Source organism: Protopterus annectens, chromosome 11.part0 (assembly GCF_019279795.1).
Source record: "Protopterus annectens isolate FY-2018-M chromosome 11.part0, PAN1.0, whole genome shotgun sequence".
Classification (NCBI taxonomy): Eukaryota; Metazoa; Chordata; order Ceratodontiformes; family Protopteridae; genus Protopterus; species Protopterus annectens.
Genome location: NC_056745.1, coordinates 340,166,890 through 340,186,414, shown reverse-complemented (window position 1 = coordinate 340,186,414; position 19,525 = coordinate 340,166,890). Strand labels below are relative to the sequence as shown.

At 41.9% G+C, this 19,525-nt stretch overlaps 1 protein-coding gene across 3 annotated transcripts in view; it reads right to left on the bottom strand.

Annotated features, from left to right (window-relative positions):
* The window catches only part of NT5DC3 (5'-nucleotidase domain containing 3), a 968,426-nt gene that overhangs the window by 384,226 nt on the left and 564,675 nt on the right, over window positions 1-19,525 (bottom strand). For all 3 annotated transcript variants that reach the window (XM_044087848.1, XM_044087849.1, XM_044087847.1), the window contains one exon: window positions 13,529-13,615. In XM_044087848.1, the coding sequence (XP_043943783.1) occupies window positions 13,529-13,615 (87 nt within the window). The remainder of the gene's footprint in view (window positions 1-13,528; window positions 13,616-19,525) is intronic.

Here is a 19,525-nt window from a genome sequence, read left to right as displayed (position 1 = left end):
ACAGCAGACTAAGGAAGCTCCTACAGGTTAGGATTGCACTACATTTTAAAGATGGCTCACAGAGGAGTAGGTATTGATATAACCTCCTATGAGAATAGCCCAAGGGGGAGGTAGCAAGTATCAATGTGAGACTGGGCAGACAGAACTGGTTGCAGAGCAAGCCCCAGCAGCAGGGAACCCCCCCCCAAAAAAAAACAATCAGAAGCCAGGAAATGTAAGTAAGACAATACACTATGTCAAAGATTTTAATCTTACAGAAAACAAATATTGCTAGCAAGCTCTTTAAGGATGAGTAGAGCTAGGGGAATTGGGACTGAACTAAAGTTTTGTCTTGGAATTGTTTTGATCTTAGACTCTTGCTCTAACTTGTGGGAATAAGGATCTTATACAATTAGTAGAGTATGTCCCCACCTAATGGCCGACTTGATGCCATGCTGTGCTCATCTCACAATGATAGTCACAAAGTAGGAGAAAATTGTTAAAACAATACAATGACATTCACCTAATGATTAATTGTAAGAAAAGGCTTGTATATAAAAGTAATTTGATATTTTCAAGGGCTGATCTGAGCTTTTGCTGAAACTTTGTTTCAGAACCGGGGGGTGGAGGTGGGGGGTGGGCATGAATCCTGAGGCTTGTGGATGGCCCAAGCAAACTGCAAAAAAGATAACAGAAAGTGCGTGTAATTGGATGGCCAAAGTGAAGGAGTGTCTGCCTAGTGAATAAGAGTAGAAGCACTGGAGGTAGGTGGAATATGGGGGCAGGATAGGGGAGCATAGTGAGCCAGAAGGGCGAATGGAGCGGGTAGAGCAATCCCCTAGCAGGAGGGAGCCCAAAAAAAAAAGAACCGAGGGGGGTGCAAATCCTGAGGCTTGTGGGTGACTGGAGCAAATATTATTAAAGTACAGTCTTTTTTTGTTAATAAAAATGGACAGTATATACTTCAGTACTAAAATATTTTTTTACTGCATATTTTATACTGCAAACAGACCCAAACTTACATTTTGTCTACAGATTCACAAATGATATTTCATAGCTTGAAAACTGTAAAATGTAAGTTTAACAGTATAAAAGCACTTCTGATTAGCCTGACTTGATCCTTCCCATGACAGCAAGACATGCTTTACTGAGTGCTATTTTCCTGAGATATTTAGAGAAATATGAAAAACACACTTATTTATATAATTAATGATACAAGTAACACTGAATATCTGTCAAGATATACAACTTATAGTGCAAAAAGCAATGACAGATTTCTTCCAAATCATGTAAGATTTTAAGGTTTCACCTGGTGCCATACAACAGTTCACTAGTTACTGGATTTTGGAGATATTAAGGTTAAAACCTTAACATTGCAAATCTTCATCATTACTAGAAAACAAATGGCAATATCTCTAGTACAGTGTATTATACATGGACAATGGCGATATATTTTTCTGTCATCCATCTCACATTTCACATCTGCCCCTGTAGATGCTTTCATACCTTCGCACTTAAAGCATGAACAAATGACAAAGCGTGATTGATAACTCCCCTGCTTTATACTCCCCTGCTTTATATCCAAGATTAACAATGTTAGTGTCATTTTGTTAATCACACATTACCTTTTCTTATTATACTTATTATTAATTGTTAAGTCAGTTAGTTAAGTAAGCCAGCCCGAAAAACTGTCAGGATGCCATAAGAAGCTATGTGTTAAATGGAAATATACAAAAAAGCACTACAGGAGTGAATGGAATACTTAAGACATTAAGAATTTGAAATTGTTTTATGTGGAATCAAAGTACCCAACAGAAGTCACAGAATACATGTATTTTATTACAAGTCAATTGTGAAAAAAAATACTTTGCTGATACAAATTGTAATTATTTTGTATGTGTGTACCTGGTGGGGGGTGTGTGCTCTGCTGATGCAACTTTTTTTTTTTAAATGAGGAGACCCAATGTACTTTCCTAAATCCAGGGAAAGTGTAAGGGTTTTTGCATGGTTTGAGTGGAGGCTTAGTGTGAAACAGACTGAGAACCTATGCAAAAATTCTGCATGTTAAGATCTTTCAATGTCTTTTAGTAAAAACCTTTCTGATACAGACAATACACAGCACTGTTGCCTTCCTATAAAGTGTTCGCATCTATGTCATTACTTATTTTATTTATTTTATTTTATTTACATTTGTTTACTGGGAAATTCCGACTGGACGCAGGTCCTTTTTCAGTGGATGCCCTGGGAGAAAAGCTCCACATCATGTACATGATAAATAGAGATACAAAGTTGCAGCAATAGTAAACAACATTACAGGTTGTTGGCTTTAATACAATAACAAGATATTGATTATCAACAGTACATACAGTAAATGTTGCAAGTTAAGATAGTTTCTTGTCGTTTATAATATTAGTAACAAAGTTGTCAGACAAGATTTTAAAGTATGTAAAGACAACTGGCTAATTCTGACTGTGGTTAATAGTGGAAGCCAGTGCAAATGTAAGTGGAATTTGAGCGCAGTCTTGAAAAGGCTGTTGGAAGGTAGAGTAGTAATAGAGGGAGGAAGATCGTTCCAAAGTTTAGATATGGTACATGAAAATATGGCTTCTCCTGCTGAGTTATTTGGTTTGATTACAGTGAGTTGACTTTTGTTGCTTGATCTTAGGGGCCTAGTGGAGTGATAGAGTTGGAGAAGGGTTTGAAGGGAAGGGATGTTATGGGGGTGGTTAATAATTTTATGAGCGAGGGTGAGTTGATTAAAGTGAAGGAGTTCTGGGAGTTCTAGCCAGTTTAGTTCTTTAACGGAGATACAATTATGGCTGCGGTAGGAGGTTCCAGTGGCAAATTTAGCAATTTTGTTGTAATAAGCATCCAGATTGTGTAGGTCTGTCTGTCATGGGGGATGCATAGAGTAGGGTGGAGATTAGCTGGGAATTGGCTATGGAGATTCTAGTTGCCTTGGTTAGGAATTGGCGGCTTCGATATAATGCACCAAGTTTCTTGTGAAACTTTTTTATTGTGGGAGATATGTGGGTGTCAAATCTAAGTTTGTTGTCTATTTCCACACTGAATAATTTTGTGTGTTCTGATGGAGAGAAGATGGTATTGTCTTTGGCGAGAATGTTGAAGTGGGGGGTGTTTAGTGTGGCTTTGGAAGGTTGGAATAGGAGAAGTTTTGTCTTACTTGGGTTGAGTAGGAGCTGAGCATTGGATAGCCAGCTTTCTACAGAAGAGAATGACTCCTGTGTGATTTGTTGTAGTTCTGGTAGATGGGGGCAGAGCAGATGAGAGTAAAGTCATCTGCGTACTATATAAGAGATGCTTGTGTGGTGGCAGTATGTAGGTTGTTAGTGAAAAGTGAGAATAGCAGAGGGCCAAAGATAGACCCTTAGGGAACTCCGAGAGTAATTGGGAGGTGAGATGATAGGTTATTGTCCCAGATAACTGACTGCATGTAGATAGCTGTGGAACCAGTTGCAGGCTGATTGTGAGAAGGAGAGGTTGGGGAGAGTAGAGAGTAGCAGCTCATGAGATACCATGTCAAAGGCCATTGACAGATCTAGAAACACGGCAGTAGAGAAGAGGCCATTGTTTTTGTGATGAAGTATAGTGCTGCTGAAGGAGGGCAGAGCAGAGGTAGTGCTGTGATATAGCCTGAAACCATGTTGGGTTTTGGAGAGGAGATTATTAGCTAGGAGGTAGTTGGAGACCTGGGTGTTGATACATTTTTCAAGTATCTTGGAGAGAGGGGAGAGGATTGCAATGGGGCAGTAACTGGTGAGATCGGTGGAGGGGGTGCCTTTGTGGAGGGGAATGATGTGGCATATTTTCCATATTGAGGGAACATAGCCTTCTGTTATGGAACGGTTGATTAGAATTGAAATTGGGCAGGCTAGTGTATCAGCTGCAATTTTTAAGTATTCAGAGGGGAGGTTGTCAGCTGCGAGTTTGGTGGGTTTAAGTTTTGACAATAGTCTTTTTATGTTGGAGGTTGGTACTGAGGTGAAGAAGAGAGGAGTGGGGGGGTTTAGGGTTAGGAGTTAGGGGGCTGTTGTAGGGAAGTGTTGTTTGTTTAGAGATGTTATAGTTTCAGTGAAGTGTTTGTTGAAGGATTCAGAAATACTGCTGGAGGAGGGGGGAATGGACAGCTGGGGAGTATCAACCTTCCCTGGGTGGAGTACAGTGTTAATAGTTGACCAGAATTGCTTACGGTTGTGGTGTTTAGAGTGGATTTATAGTAGAGGGCTTTGTCTAATTTAATTTGCTTTTTGGCTTTATTGCACAGTTCAAGGAATGATTGCCTATCTGAGTTATGTTTTGTTAGTCGCCAGTGCTCCCAGGCCTTATCTCTGGATTTCATTAGGGTTCTGGTGGTCTTTTGTAACCATGGGGCATGCCTGGATCTGACTTTGGCATTTCTTACAGGAGCATGGGTGTTTAGTATGGAGAGGAAGCTACTGTTGAAGAAGTGGACAGCCTCATCTAGGATGAGGTATTTTAATGGTGACCATTTAATTTTTTGCAGGGAGGAGATGAAGGAGTTGGGGTTGAAGTTGGACTTGCTCCGTATTTGCCTGTGGATAATGGGCTTGAGACTCTTTGTGTGGTGCCGAATTAGGAAAGTGGGGGAGTGGTCACTATGACTGTCAGGTAAGCAGCCTGCTAGGTAAAAGTGAGGGGCTTTGTTGACTAGGATCCAGTCAAGTAAAGTATGACTGTTAGGGTTTTTGTTGATTCGGGTAGGGGACTGGATGAGTTGTTTGAACCCATGGAGATTATGGTGAATGGTTGGGAAATTGTTATTTCAGGATAGCCAGCTGATGTTAAAGTCACCGAGAATGATGGTTTCCTGGGGTAGAGATAGAGTAGCCCAGCTCAAGAGATTTTCTAGGCATATAATATTTTGCTTTGGTAGGAAATAGCATCCTATGATACTGATTGATTATGCAGGTGACAGCTCAAGAACTATACTAAGTATTCTAGGTGTGGACTTGTGATATATCTATAAAAAGAGGCAAAAATGTTTTGTTTTCTATTGGTGGTATTTCTTGCTACATGTCATTATTTCCAAACTTCCTTGTGGTTTACCATTATGTTATCTATAGGTTCATAGATTAAGTACTAGGCTAAATGCCCTTGTGGGCCATTTCAAGCCTAGCCAATTAACCCATGTTGGAATCAAACTCTGCACCTTGTGTCTGTACGGCAAATATCTTAACCATTATACCAACCTCCCTAATGTGATTTGCCATATCCTTTTCCTCTTTATCTCCAATTAGTCCTCTCAAACTCTCAGCTGAGTACTCATTTCCAGGGTTCTACATCCCAAATTATTTAAGTTGCATTTACTGTACTGAATCTTTGGTGTTATGTTTTACAGTATCCATCCAGTACTGATAATTCTATTCTCAGCCTATTTACAACATCATTTCCATCAAATCTGTTCTATAACTGTGTCAACAACAAAAGGGCTGATGTTTTCTTCTAGGGATTCAGCAAGGACACTGAAGAGGGCTGGCATCAGCATGATCCCCTCTGGTACTCCCCTGGTCACAGTATCACGTGTCTCATCACCATCGTTATCGCTTCTTTCCATGTTTAGAAGGGGTAGCGGTATTACATCAGCTGTCATCACCTCCATCAATTCAGTGCCATTCTCCTACCTTCTTTGACAATCATGCCCTACTTCTTCCAGCTATTCTCTCACACAATCCATTCATTTATTGGTTGGGTGTGTGTTTCCTCTCACTATATTCCTGTCTCTCTCAAATATGCTTTACAAAATCATCTTCTGTTTTCCTGCATATGTGACCAAACTACCATAATCTGTTCTCCCTGCCCAGGTTTCTGTGCCATGCAGAAGCACTTGTTGCAATACTGTCTTATAAAACTTTCTTTTCAACTTCTTCTTCGGCATTCTTCTGGCACTAATCCTGATACTCAGTACCAGTTAGCAGCAGCACCTCTGATTCTAGCTTTGGCTTCCTCCTTCAAAGTTTCCTTATTCTCAGCCACACCTCCCAGATACCAAATTGTCAACCTGTTTCAATATTCCCTGTCTATCTCAATGTTCAGCTTATTCTGATTTTCCCCATTTACTGATGTCACATGACCACTGTCTTGTATGTACTTAGTCTCATCTCAATGTACATTCAGTTTTGGATTCTATTCCTTTATCATTTACTAAAATTCCTTTTTATAGTTTGTTTGTAATGTCACACAGTCAGCATACAGCAGCTTAGTTGAGCTGACTCCTCCATCTTGCCTGCTGATAGTCCATCACCAGTGTGAACAGAACTGAAGCCTGATGCACTCCCATTCCCACCAGAAACCCTTCTGTGAGTCCAGACACTGTTCATACTTGTGTCACTGGAGTTCTTTAGCTTCTGTTGATATAGGGTGACTTGTTTTTTTGGAAGAGTTTACACTTTTTATCTCTTAGGTGCATGATTTGTTCAATTTCCTTGGTTAATCAAGGGGAGGATGAAGCTATGACTCTTAGTTTTTAGTGGAGAAAGATTGTTAAGAAGGTTTAGTAAGGTTTTGTTGAAGTAATCAACAGCACTGTCAAGAGGTAAAGTTTTTAAGGGTGACCAATCTGTAACTTTTAGGCAGTCTATAAATACTTGTGGGTTGAAATTAGAGAGGTTCTGAGATTGTATATAGTGATGTTGCTTTTGAAGGGAACAGGAGTGATGGTAATCAAATGCAGGCAAGTGGTCACTGAGAGGATCAGGAAAGGTGCCAGTGTCTGAGATAAGCTTTGGAGGAGATACTAAGATCAAGTCAATGATGGTACCAGTGGTTCCATCTTTGTTTGGTCTGGTAGGAGAGTTTATTAATTGGGTGTAGTTATATAGGTTGATATTTAGCTGAGAGGATTCAGAGTTTATTGTGACCCAGTTTATATTTACGTCACCTAAAATTACTGTTTCGTTTTTGATGTTAGTTAAAAACCCGGAGAATATGTCTTCAAGAATGGGGATGTTGTTGCCTGGAGGAATAGTGAGGGCAGCAATGCATATGGATTTGGGTTTGTTGAGTTTTAGGAGGGCCTTGCATAGTTCAGAACTGGAAAATGTGGGAATGGGATTGGTGTAGAGAGTAACAGTGTAGGAGGAGGAGTAGAGTATGGCTACTCGGCTGCCCTTTTTGTTGGGTCTGTCAGAGCGTAGCATTTGGTAACCTGGTGGGAGAATTTCATTATTTTTTGTATTGGGTTTAAGCCAGGTATCTGTGATGGCAACAATGTCAGCCTGGTTATGGGACAACCAGGTGTGGAAGATGGGTATTTTATTTCTAAGGCTTTGAGCACTGACTGTAATGAAACAAAGAATGAAGATGGGAGTTGAGTGTAATGCTGGAGGGGCCAGGGCTGGGGTGGATGTCCCTGGACAGAGAGCGAGAGAGTTCATCCAGCAAGAGTGTAATACAGTGTGTTATGGAAGCTGAGTATAGGTGATGATGTATAGTGCACTTAGATGGATGTGGGGGCAGAGGGAGACGAGCATAGGGTAGGTTGGGTAGCACTCAATTTAAAAAGGAGGGTAGTATTTCAAGAGTAGAGTGCTTGGGCAATAGAGGAGAAAGATGGGGGAAAGTGTGTTTGAAGTTAAATATATAATGTGAAGGTAAAGTGTAAGAGGAGGCAGGGAGGTAGGTAAGATAGGAAAGAGTTGAGAGTAGAGTAGTGAATATTATTAGGTTAAAGTAGTATACTGATGTCTGAGACATAGTGTAAGGTGGCAGTAATTTAGGTTAGGCGGATGATGGGGAGGGGTTAGGCGGATTGTAGGTGATTGGGCAGTTTGGAAGAGTGGGACGAGTCTTGGGTAGAATAAATGCAGGTGTAGTCGGGTGGGTGGGAAATGGGGACAGGGTAGGGGAGCGGAGAGAGCCCAAGTGTAAGCAAGGGTGAAAGGAGCAGGGCAGCACCAAAAACAGTAGTTAAGGAGCTTTATTACCAAGAACAGCAGTTAAGGAACTTTATTTTATAGTTTCAAAAAAGCAATCAGTAACCTGGGGATTATTCCTTAGCTTTGCTTATTTTGTGTTTGGTAAAAGATTTAGGGCAATATGCCAAATGTGTGTTAAATGGATGGCTGAGGGGGCCTATAAGAGGAGAGGTAGTAGTAGAAAATAGGACTGTAAGGGGAACTATGACTTAATATGGAATTAGTAGTTCTGAAAGTCCAGCACCTGACCAGGAAATGAGTGACTTAGGTACGTTCCAGAGGATAATAGAGGGGGTAAGGGGAAGGCTACTACAGGGCTAGGGCCCAAATGCAAATAACACCGGGACTGTTACCAGCCTGCTAACACACTATTACAATGACTGATAAGAACCTTTAGTTTAGCAGATGGCTGGTATCAGGACAAGTGTTTGGCTGTTTCCAGCTTGCAGAATCAGGGACAAGTGGTGTCCCACAGGGCTCAGTCCTGGGCCCTCTCCTGTTCGGCATCTACTTTTCAGAAGTACAAGCAAACACAGGAGGATTATGGCTGACAAAATTTGCAGATGACTGCAAACTGGGCGCCTTAGTTGAGAACACATCTGACACAGATATCGTTCAGAAGGGTCTTATAGAAACGAAAAACTGGTGCCAGAACCATGGCCTAAAGTTAAACGCCAAAAAATGCATAGTCATACCCTTGGAAAACAAGGTTACCCTAGCTACCATATAGGCAACCCACTAAGCATAGAAGAGGTTATCAGGGATCTGGGTACCCAGGTTGACAGTAACCTTTCATTTGATACTCACGTGGCCAAAGTAGTTAGGAAGACCTTCTACATTGCACACCTGATCATGAAGGGATTCGCATCTAGATCAAAGGAAGTCATCGTCCCCCTGTACTCATCACTCATCAGGCCAATGATTGAGTACAATGCCCCATTCGAATGTATCTGACACACACCTGCAGCAACTGGAAAGGCCCCAAAAGTTCCTCACCAAAAGGATAAAGGGTCTCAAAAATATGTCCTATGCTGCCCGACTGAAGGAACTTCAGCTCTACTCAGTCGCTTACCGTATGCTCAGAGGTGACCTGTGCCTGACATACAAGGCCATGTCCAACCCAGAATTGATGAACATGCTTCACCTCAAAAAATCTAGATCTCTCAGAACTACAAGGCGGAGACTTAAACCTTGACACGGTTATTAATAGGACGTGCTGGAGGGACAGATTCATCACCCAGAGACTCCCTATGCTGTGGAACAAAATCCTGGTACATATGAGGCAGAGCACCTCGCTGGCTTTGTTCAAGAGAAATCTTGACCAATGGATGGGAGATCGCAGATATACCCCAGGGATTATCTCAGTGTCTCTGCTCGACAGAGGCACAGCAAAATAATGGGCATAGTATCCTCCAAACTAAAGGGGTGGCGAAAGCCACAAAACTCTGGCTAGGCTTATAAATGCCTTTGGGCAGATAGCCTAGTATGAACCTATGAGCCTATGAACCTAATATTTGAAAGTGTAGAGGGAGGGTGCAGACAATCCATGGCAAAGCAGTGTGGTCTGTTGACCATCTCATTCCATGCTGACAAATACTGCACCCCCTTAGAATGACACTAGAAACTAAGACAGTTATTAAAGTCATTTGTCTTTTGTATGTATCGTGGCATCATCCTTGGAGAAGGTAAAATGCTGCTCAATGCTAGGCTCATACCATCCTGGGACAAATATTCCAAGAGCTCCATTATGTCTCTCTTCATATAGTCTAGGGAGTTAAGTCTCAGGTCATTTACACCCACATGGACTATGACTGAGTCATACTGGTACTTGTGGTCCAATGACCTGAGTGCATTGCATAATGTGGCAAATCTTAGCCCCTGATAAGTAAATAACCATGGCTTTCTCCTTAGTCAGCCTGGTGAGGGTGACATCAGTGTGTCTCATAATGGTGTCTCCAATGACCAGAATGATGGATTGTGTGGTGGCTTGCTTATGGGCTTAGAAGTAGAGCCTCCATGAGATGTGGCTGTATGTGTTGATGTGGGTATTGTTTTGAAAGAGTGCATTCAGGGCTGCTGAGGGTATTTGTTATGTGTTCTTTGTCTAGAAGGTCTTTGGGGTTTAGGAAAGTTACACTTAGTGCCTCAGCAGATGTCGGTTTATATGTCTGCTTTGAATTGTGTGTGATGGGTACAGCATGAGTACTACTAGCAACCTTATTGACATTAGGAGTACTTTCATGTGAGAACTTTACTTCTGATGACATTGTGTAAACACATCTCTTACATACCATATCAGTTTGAGAATTAAATGGTTGTCAGTAAACATGAAGCAATTTCTACATTGCCTCAGGATGCCCATATCCACCAAGCTGGTAATTGAGGTAGTGGAAAAATTGATATCCATGGTCACAGACCCTTTTTTATTAATTAGATTGTTGGAGTGAGAATATAAAGCAATGTTAGGAGTATCCAGTTTACAACTCTGGAAATGGTGCTTGTCACTACAAACTAGTTGTCCTGTGTGCAGCTAGGTACTGTTGAAATTTCAGTCATGCTTTTACAAGAAAAATGTCACTCAAGGTGTCTGTGTCTATACAGAGCACTGCAAACACTTGATGGGAAACTAATAAGTAGACCCTGAGAATTTAAGGATGAAGGATTTAGGCAGATATTCTGAAGTTAGAAACAAATCAAGCAGTACTTACTAAAAAGAAAGAATTAGTTTGTCAAGAATGATGAAAATGGGAACTGAATGAGTGACTACTGCCTGGCTACTACTAGTACTGGTCTCACCACAGCTTCACGCTGCTGGGAAACAATGCCCTTTTGCTTCCTCTCTCACCAGAAGCAAAACATTAGCACCAGTCCCAGGATGAGAAGCAAGCTACAGCCTGTTTGTTGATCCACAGACTTGTCTCATATAAAGCAAGGGTCTGTAGGCTTGTTGTGACCTTTTCCTGGTAGATGCCTTGAACAGCAACCAGACAATCAGGAATGGCAAGTACAGACACTCACTGCCAAACCAGAAACAGTCAAGAATTGACACACTCTGCTCCTTCTCTCACCAGGAGCAGAATATAAGCACAAATTCTATGTCACCTATGAAGCAGTTATTAGGCTTTCTAGTGATCAGCAGTCTCCAGGAAATAACGTTCCTGTGCTCCTCCTTCTCTCACCAGGAGGAAACTAAACCACTAATCCCAAGATGACTGCTGAGATGCAGAATGTGAACGCTACAATAATTGGTGGTCTTTCAATAGATGTTGCAGATTTTAAAGGTAAGATGGAAAAAAGGGGTTAATAGCCTAAGCACTGCAGTGGAAGGGTAATCCTAAACAGTACAGAAGCCAAACTTGCACTCATTAGCCACTTTCACCAGACAGATCCCCTCAACGGTGACAGAATGGATACACTTCTCAACTTATGCAAACCTGTTCAGGGCTAAAACATAAAGGCAGGAAATAACTCTGATGACAGGGAATGGGCTAAATAGTAAAACATTGAAAACAGGGTAGAAAGATACTTCAAATATAACAGGCAGTTCCCTCTACTTAGGGATGAAGTCTTGAATGTGTAATGTGTCCCAGTTAAGCTATATATGATTAGTAAGCCTGAGATGTGGGTGATCAGGCAGCGTTATCCATTCCTGTTTTACAGGCTTTATGTAGCAGTCGCCAAACAAATGGAAAGGCTAGGGAGAACACAAGCTGACTCCCTAGCAGGCAGAGAAGAGAGCAGTAAGGAAATACTATCTCATCATGCTTGTCATCTGGAATAAGTACGTTCTCCCTTCCCAGGGTGGCTGCAGTCTGAGTGACAAGCTGCCCTTGAGGACTTGTAAAAAACGTCCCATTTCTGTCATAGTGCAGCTGTGAAATATAAAGGTGAGGGAAGCTGATAATAGAAGAATAATACTTATGGAAAGAAGAAGAAAAGCAGGATACAAAAATAATACAGCATAACAACAGAAATGGCAGGACATGTATAAGGAGCAGGACAGCCTATTGACAGGGTATAGCAGGACATCAGCACTTCTTCATGGACATACTGTTTGGCATTTTTATATTTTTTACTTTTTCTTTGTATAATTTCAGTACAATACATGAAACATTTGCTATGGCTCCTTCTATTTTTTAAAAAGCTAAAAGTCATTTATAGAATCAGTTGAAAAGTATTAACATATATATACTCAAATGAGAGACAAGGGCAATACTCACAGATCCAAATATAAACCGGGCAATCTTTTCAGCAAGATTTAGTCATTTTCCCTTTTTCTTTGTTTTATTTGGAGAATGTACTAAATAATGTACAAAGTATGGCATACATGAAAACTGTGTTTTTCTCCCTGGTAATTATGCATTTGAAAAAAAAAAAATAATATATATATATATATATATATATATATATATATATATATATATATATATATATATATATATATACATATATATGTGTGTGTGTGTGTGTATATATGTATATATGTATGTCTATGTCCAAGTTAACAAATGAGTATAACAGAACAATTTCTAAGGCCTCCTTGAACAGCTGCAGCTAGGGTGCAGCAAAAGTGGTGACTGTCTTGGGAACAAGCTGCTAGGGGCATGTCTGGCACTGCAGAAGAGGTGTCAATTGGTCCCTACTAATCACTGGTGTGTTTGCTGCTGTCCAGTATAACTACTGATTGGTATGCAAGCAGAATTAGTAATTTTTAAGCAGCTATGATCTGAATTGTAGCTACGTAAATAGTAGGTTGCCCACAGTGTGTTTGTGTTGCTGCATTAGTGAAAGAAAGCAAAGAGCTAATATGCAGAAACATAACAGCTCTCTTCTTCTTAGAGCTTCAGGACACTTTTGTTTTCTTTTTTCCGCTCTTCAACTGTGATTGAGGAGGCAACAACTGAGAGATTGCTCACGGCACCAGCCTCAGTCACAGCTCTGCCTCCTTGTAATTTGTTTCTTTTCCTGTCACTATGAGAAAGGCACAATAACAAATGCATATGTGCGTATGTAGTGGGGTACACGGCAGCAAGTTAAATGAGAAAGGCACAATAATAGATGCATATATGAGCATGTAGTGAGGTACAGAGCAGCAAATTAAATGAGACAGGCACAATAACAGATGCATGTATGAGTATGTAGTGAGGCACAGGACAGCAAGTTAAATGAGAAAGGCACAATAACAGATGTGTATATAAGGGTATGTAATGAAGTACAGGGCAGCAAGTTAAATGTCTTCAGTGAGTGAAGTCTGCATTTCAGAAGTCAACCAGAACCTGGCCTGAGGTTTCTCAATATACTTAAAGAAGAGTTTTGACTAGACTGTACAAAATAACAAAAATACAATTAAACAAGAACTGCTATACATTTGTTCCATGAAAAGAAAATGTTCTCTCTAAACTGCAAGCAGACACTTATTAGTAGCAGTTCACAATGTGAACATCAGTCAAAAAAGTGATGAAACACTTGTTATAACTTAACCTTCCTGAAAGATAAGAGCTTTCCTTTTTATGTGACCTCATAAACACAAGTGCAAACCCACTTCCACAAAACACAGTTGTCCTTTAGAGTCACAGTAAAGGAAAAATACTTACTGCAAGATCGCTGTAGATATGATCACCGAAGTAAAGTACCTTTGAACCCCTCCAGCCAGTAAGTTTCAGAAATTCATATAAGTTACCCTATAAAAAGATGAAAAACAATTAATATTGTGGTACTGATTAGCCCTCTTACCTTCCTGTTAAAATGCATGCAAAAACACACATCATAATTCTGACAGCTGACCCTCAAGGAAGATGGAGTTCAACAAAACCTAATTTTCAGGCCTGATGCACACTTTCCCAATGCTGTTTCTACTAACAACTCTAAACATCACACAAAGCATACAAAGACTCACTATAAAGTGTAGCAGGAAGATCCTGTCATTCTTAAAGAAGAAAATGAATTGGTTGGTTACAATTTTAAATTCAGTCACAAACACTGGTATTTTCTTGACTATCCCATACCATCTTCTTAATCTTCTAGCACCTTCTCAGGACCTTAGACAGACAGCTTACTTTACTAATACAGAACATCATGATTTCCTTCACACTACTGTATTTGGCAGCATGAATAAAACAAATGTATACATTTTGTTCCATGGCTCCATTAAGGGGGAGGAGTATTTGTCCCTTGGCTCCCTTCTGAGGGGGTCCCCACTGCTATGCTGGTGACTCAAAAAAAAAAAAAAAACAGCAACAGATTATAACTGAGTCACCAGCAGCAATCAGCCACATTCTGAAAGTACAGTTTTGTACCTACCATAAATGTAGATGTTTGAGTGCTAATACAGCTGCAGTCATAACAGATGGGTTCTCCTGCCGTCAGGCGGGTCCTCGGTCGGCCGAATTCCAAAGTCTAGGTCTGGCGTCGGTTGTCGTCGCTTCTTCCCTGACATCAGTGTGACAGGGGTATAAAGGAACCAGCCGACGCCATTTTCTTCAGTTTTTCTTGCCCCAGATGTCAGGTGCCCCCAGAAGGAAGGCAATAATAAATTTGTGTGATAATGCAGTGCTATATATCAAAATACAGTAGTTGCAAGCAAATACATCATAAATGAAAACCCCAATCAGGTTGTATGAGGATGTGTTAGCCTATAGGCCTGTCCCAAGAGGGGAAGGAGGGAGGGAAACCTGGACTGCAGCTGTATTAGCACTCGAACATCTACATTTATGGTAGGTACAAAACTGTACTATGTTCATCGTGCATACAGCTGCAGTCATAACAGATGGGTAGAATCCCAAAGCTAAGAAAGGGGTGGTAGACACTAGTTGGAACTAGGAGGAGCCAAAATGCCCTGCAAGACTGCAGTGGCAAAGCCTGCTCTAGATTTGGAGTATAATGGTAGGTTGTAGTGCTTGGAGAAGGTATGCACAGAACTCCAAGTGGCTGCTTCCAAAATATCCTTGGTAGGAACTCCTCTGAGGAAGGCTGCAGAGGTGGCTGTGGCCCTGGTGGAATGAGTTCTAATGCCTGTAGGGACAGTTTTGCCATGAAAGGAATAGCAAAAGCATATGCAGTGGGCCATCCACTTTGAGATTGTCTGTTTGGAAATTGGCTTCCCTTGAGCTCCTACCGCATAGGCCACAAAGAGCTGTTCTGATTTTCTGAAAGGCTTTGTTCTGTCCAAATAATAACGCAGCTGTCTGTGGATGTCCAAGGAATGTAGTAATCTCTCCCCTTTGTTTTGAGGATTAGGATAAAAAGTAGGTAAATGTATGGCCTGATTTAAAGCTACCCTGGATACCACTTTAGGCATAAAGGACGGGTTGGTTCGTAAGGAAACTCTGTCCTGATGGAAGATGATAAAAGGTTGGACAGCCATGAGAGCCTGTAGTTCTGAAACTCTACGAGCTGAGGTGATAGCCAGAAGGAAAGCTGTTTTCCAGGACAAATATTGCAAATCTGATGAGGCAGCTGGCTCAAAGGGAGGCAAGATCAATTTTTCCAGAATGAAATTAAGATCCCAAGCAGGTATTGGTTGTTTCCTTGGGGGCCTTAAATTCTTAGCCCCTCTGAGGAACTGTCTTAAGAGAGGGTGAGAGAATAAAGGTGGATCAGTGTTGTATTCTGCAGAAATGGCTGAGGCATGTATTTTGATGGAGGAGAAAGAAAGTCCACTGCTTAGCAGTTCAGCCAAATATTGTAGTATTTGAGGTAAATTCAGTTTTCCAGGATCCTGGCCCTTTTTCTCATTCCAGACACAAAAACGTTTCCATTTTGCGGAGTAAGCTTTTCTAGTTGATGGCCTTCTGGCCTCCAAAATGACTTCCTGCACCTCCTTGGAGAGTAGGGCCTGTTGAGATGCTAAGGAATCTTCCATGCGGCTAGATTGAGTGTTTTTAGCTGGCTGTGAAGAGTCTTGAAACTGTGCTGAGTCAGAAGGACAGGCATTAGAGGCAGGGTCCATGGTGGGGAATGCGTCAGGCTCCTCAGGAGTGGGTACCAGTGTTGCCTTGGCCAGTCTGGAGCAATGAGAATCATCTTTGGTCTGTCTGCTTTGGTCTTTAATAGAACTTTGGGCAGCAGAGGAAGAGGAGGGAAGGCATAAACTGTCATTGATGTCCAACTGAAAGAAAGAGCGTCCACTCTCCAGGCCTTTGGATGGAAGATCCTTGAGCAGAATTTTGTCAATTGATGATTCTTGTGGGAGGCAAAGAGATCTATGTCTGGCCTTCCCCATTCTTGGATTATTTCTGTAAAAACTTTTGGATGCAATTTCCATTCTTGTGGATCTGTCATATTCCTGCTTAGGTTGTCTGCCAGCGTGTTTTCCTTGCCTGGCAAGTACTGTGCTTGTAGTTCCATTTGTAAGTCCATGGCCATGTTCCAAAGTGACATGGCCAGTCTGCATAGGGAGTAGGAATGTGTTCCTCCCTGTTTGTTTATGTACCACATAACTGTGGTGTTGCCCGTTCTTATCAATAATTGACCTGGTTGTAGAAGGTCCTTGAAAGCTATAATAGCATTTATTACTGCTAGCATTTCTTTTTGATTGATATGAAGGTGCTTTTCTTTTTGGGACCATTTGCCCTGAATGCACCGATCTGTCATGTGCGCCCCCCAGGCGTAGTCCGAGGCGTCTGTTGTGATGACTTGATTTGCTTGAGGCTTGCTGAATGGAAGACCTGTGTTTGTTTGACATGCTTGAGCCCACCACAGAAATTCCTTTTGCAGACATGGAATTAGTGGTATTACTGTTTCCAAACTGTGGCTGTGTTGAGACCATATGTTTTTCAGGTACCATTGTAGTTTGTGCAGCTTTGCACATGGGATTAGTAAGATGCAAGATGCCATGAATCCCAGAGCCTGCAGGATTTTCCTTGCAGTCAGCCTGGTGCAATTTGCTAGTGTTCTGAAGTATTGTATTAGTTGCCCCTGCTTCTCTGGCGTGAGGTAGGCCATCTGGGTGTTTGTGTCCAAATTGGCACCCGGGAAAATTATCTTCCGAGAGGGTATTAGCCTTGATTTCTTTTTGTTGACTGTGTATCCCAGAGATATCAATAACATTATTACATAAGCCAGGTGTTTCAGAAGAATGTGCTTGTTGTCCGCTTGGATCAGGCAGTCGTCCAAATAGGGGTATATTTGTATCCCTTGAAGTCTGCAGTAGGCAACTACTGATGCCAGGCATTTTGTGAATACTCTGGGCGCAGTAGATAAGCCAAAGGGCAATGCAGAGACTTGATAATGGGTTAAACCCGCAAGAAATCTGAGGTACCTTCTGCAATTTTGTCTGACTGGGACATGCAGGTATGCCTCCTTGAGATTCAATGTTACCAGCCAAGACTCCTTGCCCAGCATGGGAAGAAGTTGCTGTAGAGTGAGCATCTTGAATTTTGGTACGAGTAGAAATGTGTTTAGGATGGATAGATCCAAAATAGGTCTCCAATCTTTTCCCTTCCTTGGCACCAGAAATAGCCTGGAATAAAAACCTTGATCTTGTTCGTGCGTAGGTACCTCTTGAATAGCTTTCATGTTTATGAGATCTGTAATTTGCTTTTGTGCCTCTGCCCTTTGATTGTGTGGCAGGTTTGGCATGCCTCTCATTTTTGGAAGGGTGTGAAAATGGAATTTGTAGCCTCTGTTTATAATGTCCAAGATCCATTTGTTCTTTGTGACAACATGCCAATTTTTTGAGAATAATGCCAGCTTTCCTCCTAAGGGGGCTGCCATTTGAAACCTGGTTGGCATGCAAAGGGGAAAGTCATTGGGTTTGCTTTCTTAAAGATTGCGAGTTGTCCTCACCACCTCTTTGTGTAGGAGCTTGCCACTGTCTGCCTCTATACGATCCTTGGGATTGTCCTCTGCCCCTCGGGCGCCTGTATCTGCCTCTTTGGGGTCTGTCTGTTGCAGGAAAGGACCAGTTTTTGGAAGGCCAATTTCTACTAAAACGTGGAGGTTGAACCTGTAGAAATTCTTTCACAGTTTGCATTGATTTAGCCTTTTCCTCCATTTTCCTTAATACCTCCTCAGCATTAGCACCAAATAGTACATCCTTTTGAAGAGGGGCGTCTAGTAATTTAGCTTTGACATGGTCAGGCAAGGCTTGTTCCTTGAGCCAGGCATGCCTACATATGACTGATCCTGTAACAGCAGCTCTACATGAGGCCTCTAGAGCATCAAAACCACATTGTAAGGTATGCTTACCCACTTGTTCTGCACTATGCATCAAATCCTGCAACTCCTTCAAGTCTGGTTGTTCAGGTTGTGACATTTTACTCTTCAATTGTGATTACAAAAACTGTTGGTATTTTAGCATATGAAACTGACAGTTTAAGGCCCTCATGGATAAGGTAGCCGAGGTATATACCTTTTTTCCCCACCTTTCTAAGGATCTGGAATCTCTCTCGGAAGGCAATGGATTTTTGGCAATGGAGGCCTTAACTCCCTTGGGGCCTTGTAAGATGGTTTCTGGGTCAGCAGCATGGCTTTTGTAAAGAAATTGGTGTGAGTCAGGAACCCTGTAGTACCTGTCAGGCTTAACTGGAGCTGGAGGTAGAGAGTCCGGGTTAAGGCAGGCCTCCGAGTAAACATCATCTAGGATGTCCAAGACAGGAGGTATGGCCAGAGGCCTATGCTGAGGTAACAAGAGAAATTCCCTGAGCCTTTTCTTGGAATCTGAATAATCCTGGCCTTCCCAGTGGAAGTGTTCTCTTAAGGTATGCAAAGTTTCCCCAAATGAGAAATCCTCAAGGGGGGATACAGAAGGGATGGACTCCTCCGCATCAGAGTCTTCAAAAGGGGAGTAAGAGTGTTCCTCATCATCAGAGTGCTCTGAAATAATGGAGCCCTGATCAGAGGAGGGGGAATCTTCCTCCACTCTGGGCCTTTTGTCCGGTGGGGGCTGAGAACCTCTGATTAGAGTAATTAAATCCTCAGCCATTTTAAGCATCTGTTTCTTAGGCATGGGGCCTGGAGAAGGGCCCTGGGTAGCTGGTCTCTTAGAGTGCATGGTTGCTTTAGACTTTGTGAAAGCCTTGATGGAGAAATAAGAGGAAGGTCTGAAGACACCTTGAGTGGAGGTGGACCTGTCCACATTCTGAGTTTCAACGCCAAGAGTGGCTTCGGTATCTGTAGTTGAGGTGTGAGCCGAGGAGCCTGCGACCTCGGGTACAGGAGACACCGTCAAAGAAGTGTCGTCAGTAATCATAGGCTGCGTAGGTGCCTCACTGAGAACCGGACCACGTGTAGTCGGCTTTGGCGTGGTGTCGGAAGAGGCAGCGGACCTCGTGTGTCGGTCCTTGTCTTTGCATTTTTTAGACAAAACCGGAGTCGGAGTATCCGACGACATAGTATAGTTAAATGCTTTCCCAAAATAATGCTGGGCGAACTCCGTCCGATGCTTAATAGTGCGTTTGTTGAATGTAGCACAAAAGCAACAGACCGAGACGTCGTGGTCTGGACCTAAACAAGGTATACAGAGGGAATGGAAATCCTTATGCGGTATTTGCTTCCCACAAGAAATACAATTATTAACTTTGTCTGACATCGGTCTGAGGCAAGAAAAGTTTCCCCAACAGGGTACTTAGCTTTTAAGAAGACTTCAGTTT